Source organism: Cryptomeria japonica, chromosome 8 (assembly GCF_030272615.1).
Source record: "Cryptomeria japonica chromosome 8, Sugi_1.0, whole genome shotgun sequence".
NCBI lineage: Eukaryota > Viridiplantae > Streptophyta > Pinopsida > Cupressales > Cupressaceae > Cryptomeria > Cryptomeria japonica.
Window position 1 is genome coordinate 674,301,097 of NC_081412.1, and position 9,143 is coordinate 674,310,239.

The 9,143-nt window shown below is 35.0% G+C and overlaps 1 protein-coding gene across 1 annotated transcript; it reads right to left on the minus strand.

Moving 5' to 3' along the window:
• Positions 1–314: 314 nt before the first annotated feature.
• Positions 315–1,568, minus strand: LOC131075233 (receptor kinase-like protein Xa21). The gene is made up of 2 exons (XM_058012064.1): positions 491–1,568; positions 315–382 (listed from the first exon to the last, which is right to left on the minus strand). Exons 1-2 carry the CDS (start codon positions 1,566–1,568, stop codon positions 315–317), a joined length of 1,146 nt encoding a protein of 381 aa, XP_057868047.1.
• Between the last annotated feature and the right edge of the window lie 7,575 nt (positions 1,569–9,143).

Genomic DNA, 9,143 nt, shown 5'->3' on the forward strand with positions numbered 1-9,143 from the left:
AGAAAAGACAAGATATCTATGGGCAATTGAAAAGATCAAGTGTCGAGAAATGTCATTGCTATTTTTTCTAACCTTTCAGCTATCTCCATCATATTTGGTCGTTCTTGTGGTAGCTCCCTTGTGCAAGCCAATCCAACTTGCATAAATTGAGTAAGACATGACAATACCTTTGATAAATCTGATTCATTAACATCTCGAAGTAGGTTGTTGTCCACCACTTCAGTGATTTTATTTGCAAAATTCATACCTACCCATTTCGGTAGATTAATTCCCTCTACAAACATGTCATCTATAGGTCTCCTCCTTGTCAACAACTATAAAAGAAGAACTCCATAGCTGTATACATCTCCTTTTGTGGAAACCATTCCACCCACTCCATAATCTACAATATAATATAATAATTAGTTATCCTCAAACCATATAAAATATCCATATTATTTTTGAAAATAATAATAATAATTTATATTGAAATAAATGCAAAGTATTATACCTGGTGCAATGTAGCCAATAGATCCATTTAGTGCATTTGTAGAAGTCAATGAATTCATTGAATTCCCAAATAGAAGTTTGGCAATGCCAAAATCTACTACACATGGAGTCATGCCATCCCCCAACAACACATTATTGGGTTTTATATCACAATGTATGACTTGCACAAAGCAATGGTGATGCAAATATTGCATTCCTTGTGCTATCTCCTTTGCTATTCTTAATCGGTCAGCCAGATTTAATTTACATTCATCTCCTCCCTTAGGGTAAAGCCATCTCCCCAAACTTCCATTTGACATGAATGGAAGAACCAATGCTTTAAATTCAAGGTTGGAACAAGTTGAAATGATTTTAATAACATTTTGATGCCTGACTCTTTTTAACTCATTACATTCTCTATTAAAAGTTTGGAGAGCATTTTCATCTTGTAAATTGAGAACTTTGACAGCAATATTTGTACCATTTTTTAGAATCCCTTTATAGATAGATCCAAAACTACCGATTCCTATTAGATTTGCCTCACTAAAGACATCAGTTGCATCTACAAGTTCTGCATATGAAATTCGTAAGGGCCACACTTTGAGATCAAGAATCTTTCTTTGTCTCCATCTATAGGAAAACATAAACAATAGAAAAGACAGAATGAAAATTCTAGTGCCGACCACAATAGGAATTATCACCTTCTTGCTAACTAATGGTTGTTTGTGCTTGGAATGAGAGCATGGTGATAATTTTATCCATGTTCCACAAAGGCCAAGATTTCCCATAATTGTTGACTCATCAATTGTTGCAAAAACTCCTTGCTCTGGAACCTCTCCTGTTAATTTGTTTGAAGAGAGATTGATATGTTGAAGTGTTTTCATTTCTCCAAAAGCCATTGGAATTGAACCTGAAAAATTGTTATTGGAGAGATCAACGTCCAAAAGATTTTTGAGTTCTGTGATTGATGTTGGTATTGGCCCATAAAATGAATTCCTTGAAAGATTCAAATATTGCAAGTTTGTGCAGCTTGATAGTGAGGCTGGAACTTCAATTGAGAACTTGTTAAGAGACACATCTATAGCTTGCACCATTACCATTTTACTCATTTCTAAAAGAGAACCTTGTAATAAATTATGAGAAATATTGAAATAAAGTTGGAGGTTTTTAAGATTCGCCAATTCTGGGGGTACATTTCCTCTTAGCTTGTTGTGAGACAAGTCTAACACCTCCAAATTTTCACACCTCCCTAAGCTAGTAGGAATCTTTCTTGATAGTTGATTGTGATCAAGAGCTAAAGCTCTTAGTTGTGTGAGATCACCGAGACTATTTGGAATTTTCCCTGAAAGCATGTTTTCCCTGAGTTCTAATTTCCCAAGGTGTTTTGCTTGACCCCAATCATTTGGAATATTTGCATATAAATTGTTTGTGGCTAAAAATCAATCTTTCAAGATTTGTAAGTTGACTTAGTAGGGATGAAATAGTTCCTTTAAAATGGTTGTCTCATAAGTCTAAGTATGTCAACATTGTGAGATTGCTAATACCACTCGGTATATTTCCCTCAATTTTATTGGAGTACAACTCTAAATCAGTGAGTTGGCTTGACAACTGACTAATAGAAGAGGGCAAAATGCCAGTGAAATAATTAAGGGACAAGCTTAGAAATTGTAAAGAACAATTAGTCAAAGCTGTTAGAATAGAAAAAATGTTGCTTTGGCTCACAAGATGATTATCCCACAAATTAAGCCATAGAAGTTGGTGTAAATTACCAAACTCCAAGGGCACCTTTCCACTAAGTTGGTTGCTACCCAAATCAACCGCTTGAGGTTCAGTACAATTGGAGAGGGAACTTGGTATTTCTCCAATGAGTTGGTTTCCCTCCAACAAGAGATGTTGCAACCCTCGTAGTTTGCACGAAAATGGAAGTGTTAAAAATTCAAAGAAGCCACACATTGATGAGGAGAAGAGCAGACAACACCAGTCCAATTGCAAAAGGAATGATGAGGAGACCAATCGAACAATAAATTATTCGACTGGGAAATCAAAGAATGCTTAAAGGACAGAAGAGCTTCTTCATCAGAATGAGAAGAAATGTGTGTAGGTAATGCAGAGAAAACCAAGAGGAGGAAACATACTAGAGCCATCTTCATCTTTTATCTGTCTTGAACTCACAAACCCCAACCCTCTGTGTTCTACTCATGCTCACCGAATTGTTATTTATAAGTTGTCCGATGATGAGAAGTCATAAGAAGACCAGAAAGATGATAAGTGTGTTGCACGCAAATGGAAGTGTTAAAAATGGGAGGAAGTGTGAAAGGGTCGAGATTACAGTGAGATTACTAATGTTATAAGCGTGTGGGGTACGACTCCATGAATATACATAAAGTTACATTAAGTGGGAAAAGGTAGAGATTACGTTCAAAATTTTTAGAACCGTGTGGACTGCAACTCCAAGAATAGACACAAGATGTGACTTTCATATCAATCCTACACGGAAGAAGGTTGTGGAAAATGGGTTGAAATTTAGCATGGAGAAAATTGTGTTCACATTATTTTCACTTTCTTTAATGTCTTATATTATTCAAGTTTGTTTAATTTTGGTCATGCTTTACATCTAATCGAGATTACAGTAAGCATTTGACAAATGTTACAAGCTTATGGGTACAAATCCAAGAATAGAGAGAAGATGCGCAGGTCATCTTCATCCTTCGTTCACCAGATTTCCTGTACATGCAGAACAGTGAAACTTTCACATTAACAAATGCTACAAGCGTGTGGACTACAAGATTCAAATGGGCCCTTCATTTTCATCATTCACTTCGTTCGTCAATTTTGATTTATTTTGGAGGTCAATTTTGATTTTTTTTGTCAATCTTGATTCATATATTTTTTTCAATAGTCTTCATTTCATTCATCTATTTTAAATCACCCAAAGATTACTTGAAAACCATCCCAGTGGGAAAAGGTAAATTATTATTAATAAATGTTACCAGCGTGTGAACTGCAACTCCAAGAATAGACACAAAATGTGCTCTTCATTTTCATTGTGGAAACTCAGTATAGAGAAAATTGTGTTCTCACCTTATTTTTATTTTGTTTAATATTTCAATAACTAATCATGAATTTTATTTTGGAGTGTTCAAATCTACTTTCTTTTCTTTAGTGAATGCATTTAATGCAAATCTAACATAGTATTTTTTATAATTAAAATAATTATTAAAAAAAATATTATATTATAGAACTTAATTATAATAGTAAAATAAATAATTTTGTGATGCACAATTTTGATCCTGTAACTTGTATATTTTTGCTTCATGGTTCACTGAATTTGTCATTCTCTAAGCTATTCGAAGGATTGCTTAAAGAGCTATCAAATTGTTAGGTGACAATTTCTTCTAAGTCGGCCCTTGAAAAATGACTAGCTTTATGGTTTGTGAAATAATTCAAGGTAACAAGCTTCTAACATGAAAATTTTCTAGAGTAATGTGATGTAATTCACTAGGTTTTTCTTAGGTGCTCCAATTGAAGTGTTCCTAACATGTTTCTTTCTTCAATGTGAATAAAATTCAACAATTCTTTGATATCACAAATAAATGCAATTGAATTCATTAAAATATGAGTGCATAGCAATAAATCACATAAATTTTGTTTAATTGACTCATAATAGAGCTAATAAAATTTACAAGAGATCACCAAATTTAAACTTGAATAATTAAATTTTAGGGGTCGTATCTACAAGCATGAGACCATTCTTACAATTGTGGAGCTAACCCCAAGATAGGTAAATGGTAATGTTTGTATAAAGAATAAATATTTGGATATGTATGGTGCAATAATAAGGGATTCATAGAAGGAGGTGTATAAATGAATAGGATATGGATAAAAGTATGGAAAATTATGTAAATGGATAAAAGTGCTCAAGAGAAGGAATTGAGTCCACAGTTGCACAAGATTGGATATTTATTGATATGTAAAATATTTATGCAATTATCTCAAAATAGGAGCAAAAATAAATGAAAAATTAACGTGTATCTAAATATTCCTTTGGTGGCACATATATACAAGTATACAAAAAATACATTAAATCAGTCAAATTTCTATAATGAAACAAATTGATTCGATTCACACAGTTCGCTTTTTCCTAAAAGTATACAACTCTTACCTTAGATTTACATGAGAGAGTATATCCAAAAATATGTCAATGCTCCTTTATAAGATGAGGGTGCTTGAATTTTATATCTATTAACATATGAATATAAATCCCATTAAAATATATAAAAAATACTTGTAAGAAGAATAGTTAATGATTGTCTACTAAGCTTAGTTATGTAGTGTATTTACATAGATATAAGTGATGGAATGCAATAATATATTTTAAAAATTATGGATGAAAATTATTCCATTGATTGGGTGATATATTCAAGGTGCATATTATTAAATAAACTCTAAGAATTGGGTACATCTTTGTAATAGTGAATTTAAACCTTATAATTTTCCTCTTTTTTTAAATTTTGGCTATGTTGTCATTTTCATCCAAGAATGATTGTATAATTGGAATGATTATAGCTAGGTTGGCACATAACATAATACAATACTACGTTAAAAAAGAGTGAAACAATGTAAATACTTAGAAATATAATAAAAGTACTTACAAATGCTCAATAATAATAGGTCCCCTTTGAGTGGTCAAACCTCTAAAAATATCCAAAAAGAAATAGAATTCAAATTATGATGTCCTCTTAGACCTCCTCAACTATGTAGATCTACTCATTGATCAAGTTGGATATGATGGTGTCCTCTAATCTAGAGGTAGTGCTTTCTCATATAGATATTTATAGTACTCAACCTCATGAAAACCTTTCAATCTTCACCACTATAGGATCCAATTCCTATGTACCTAATAGTTCTTGAGCTTGATACCTATCTACATGAACCCATTGTAGATCTCATTGAGTCTATTCTAGTTGAATAGCTAGTGCATCTCTCTCTAATCTTAGTTGAGCCTCATCTTCCCCATCTTCTCATTTTTTTAGCTCAAGCCTCATCTTCCTCCCTCATAAATATTTCTATCTTTCTCTATAGGTTATCCCCTTATCTCACTCCACGTCCATTTTCTCATACCATCTATCCCTCTCTAACTATAGGCTATCCCTCGCTTTGACTACTTGATCCCTTGTGTGAGCCTCATCTAGCTTCCTCCAACATAATTCTAACTACGGTAACACAATAGCTATCCACACGTGTGTCCTCATCCTCCTTCACATCCTATTGATCCTCATCCAACTCCATCTCCTAAACCTCATCCCCACCAGCACCCACTCATTGTCTCACCCTTGACAGACACCTCCACCTCCTCAATCACTCCTTCTCTGCCATCCCCACCCACCAATTCCCCAACATTAGGAATCATTAGTGTCACTAGATAATGATATACCCACCACTCTACATATTCAAGAGAAATGCTCATATTTTTTACTTCTAGTCCTAGCAATGAAGGTAGTAGATAAATCTATAACCATCTTGAACTTCAAAGCTATAAGATTTCCACAATCCATTCAAATATTCTTAGTACTTTCTAGGTTTGATTGTGTGAGATTTTTTTTTATCATCAACGTTTCGAATCACAGAGTGTGATTAGAAACGTTGATGATCAAAAAAAAAACCATGCACAATAAAACCTGGAAACTACTAACAACATCTTGAACTTGTCCAGAATTCATACTTAGACATCTCCCATGGATAAATCTCTCAATTCATTGGAGAACATACAACCTCCCTCAATGGATTACCCAATGGTAAGCTAGACAATCACCACACCCTATATGATATATATTGTTCTATGGCATATGGATTTTACCAAGAATAAAGAAACATGTTGTCTATACATACATCAACTTCTAATCACCACTTAGTGAGGCATAAAAAAAAAATTCATGGTCTCTACTCTACCTAATTGTAGCGTCCTAAAATAGCGACACTTGCAATTTCGACTGCATTTGGGTCTTCACGATGGCGATGCAACACGGAACCTGAATGGAGACCCCGAAACTTGTTCATGACACCAAAAATTGCATTTCTCAGCACCCTGGCCTGATCCTCCTTGCACCTCGTTGTCCCTGGAGGTGGGACCATGGCGCCCAGCGCCCTAGTCCTTCAAGCCTAGGGCGCCCAGCGCACTGGTCCCCCAGGACCATGGCGCCCAATGCCCTGGTCCCTGGCCCTATTTTGGGCCCGGTCTCTTATGGGGCTTCGGGTCTTTATGTTTGCAAATTGGAAAATAACATTTGCTGGTCAGCCTAAGGTCGGGAAAATCAGTCTTTTAACCCTAATTGACAAGTATATAAACTACATTTCCTCTCTCAAAAAGGGAGGAGGACATATGTGTGCAAAGACGCGGAAACGATATTCAAACATTCAAGCATTCAAACATTCAAGCATTCAAGCATTCCTTCAAGCAATTGAGCATTCTAAGTCTCCATTCAAGGCTAAGTGTTGCATTCAAGACAAGGATTCAACCATTGAAGAGGAGACCACTTACAACACATTACATACTACATACATTACACCTTCGCATGTAAGAATACAAACATTCTTACAACAAGGTTGCAGGTATGCGGCTGTAATTGAAGATCTGGAATCCTTGTGCAGAGACGAACAGATCCACCTTCGTTTCGCGGATTTTTCGGAGGACCGTGTGCACACCGGGCGCCATCGTCCCATCAACTTTCGCTCAAATTTGCAGAACAGCACCGTCTCGACATTTTACTACTAATTCCAGGTCCGCAGCTTCATATCATATCCCTATCTCTGTTTATAAGTGAATCTTTCCTACTTTACATGCATTCCTAGTTCAATCTTTCTATCTACATTTCTTTACAAAAGAGGGTATCCTTGATGTCTTAACCCTTGAAACTCATATAGAATCCAATCTTGCATTGCGTGGGATTGGATCTTGTGGGTTTCAACCCCTCTTTTGAATGTAAAGTCCCTCCTAAGTGAAAACCATCAACCCTAGTGACTCTCCCTTCTCTCTCCTCGGAGTTGGGGAGGGGAGAACGACTAGGGTTTGATTTTTTCCGCTTTGCATTTTGGTGAACCCGACGTGAACATCCTCATTCTGATTATTCATGGTTAGATCTGAAAAATTTGCTTCCTTAATTGCATTTCCATGTTTGATCTTTTGCAAATTTTAGAGGCTAATTGCATAAAAACCCTAAAATTTTCTTTTTAGTAATTAAACTTGTGGAATGTTTAATTGTTAATGCTTGTTTCAGATCTACCCTTCTATTGCAAATTGTCAATTCATATTTGTACTTTAATTCTGAAAATTAAGTGGTTAAGTGTCAAAACCCTAATTTTTAGAACCCTCTTGATTCAACCTTTGACTGATAATTTCACTAATCAAAACACTTCCAAATCGGCTGTAATTTTGGATTCCACAATAAAATCACAATATCTTTCATCCCTGAAAATTTGGAAAAAAGTTGCGAGGACCGTGTGCACCCCGAGCGCCATCGTCCCCGACATTTTTTCCGAAATTTCGGGAGCTAGATCTTACTGTATTTTTCTGCTAAAATCCAGAATTTTGGCTGATTTTATCAATTTTAACACCTTCAAAATTAAAGTCAAAGTTGGTCTAGTGATTGCTTGGATTAAGGCTTCTAATCATTCAAAAATTGTTGAAATTGAAATTTGTATCAAAATTGTGTTTCTTACAGTCCTAAATCTGAAAAGTGTGTTAGCATTCATTCAAAATTTCAGTGTTTTATTCAAATTTTTGCAGTTTGTGACTTTTGAAATTAAGTGTTTAATTGCAACAACCTTGATTTCCACTTTCAAATTCGAATTTTGCATGAAATTGAGTCAAATTTTAAATTTCAAAGCCTGCATTGCTTTTAGTATTCCCTCTAAATTCATAAAATTCAAAATTTCAGTTTCCCTCTCTTTTTCAAAATTCAAATTTTGCATTTTTCAACAATCTTGGTAGGGTTCAATTTTGAGATTGCAACTTTAATTTGGCCTATCTACAGATCGTAAAATCACTCAATTTTTTCAGATTAGCTTTAAAATCATCATAACTTTCATCCCTGAAAATTTTGAAAAAAGTTGCGAGGACCGTGTGCACCCCGAGCGCCACGGTCCCGGACATTTTTTCTGAAATTTCGGGAGATTGTCCTGATTGTATTTAACAGCTTAAATCTAGGAGATTGGCTGATTTTATTGAAATTTGCTACCTCTAAAATTCAAAATCTTCTCTCTTTCTTTAGTGCATGAGTTTTACAACAATAAGCCCTACTTATACTATTCCCGTTAGACGAAGCCTTAGAATTAAGTCTTTCCAAGGTGTAATTACCGAGGAGATGGAACCTAATTTGAATGGCCTTTTTAATGAGGACATGGGTAATTCTTCTAATCCTCTTAATGATGAAGAAGCTCTCTATGAGGTTTCTGTAGAACAACTTTCAAAATTGGATAACCAATTTGATGATTTTCGACAATGGATGTCTCAAGAATACCCTGATAGTGAAGCTCTTTTCTTAATTGAGGGTCTAAAACGTATGGTTCAAAGTGATAAGAATGGAATTGATATTTTGCGTGGTATTGCACACATTGTGGATTCGAATGTGATGCCTATGAAAAGTTGTGCCGAAACCTTAGGTTATACAGAACCTCCT

Bases quoted from the DNA above. Each gene is read 5' to 3' on its own strand.
- LOC131075233 (XM_058012064.1), bottom strand. From the start codon at position 1,568: ATGGTAATGGTGCAAGCTATAGATGTGTCTCTTAACAAGTTCTCAATT. The intron at 383-490 runs GTATAATACTTT...ATTATATTGTAG, and splicing joins TATTGGCTACATTGCACCAG to ATTATGGAGTGGGTGGAATG.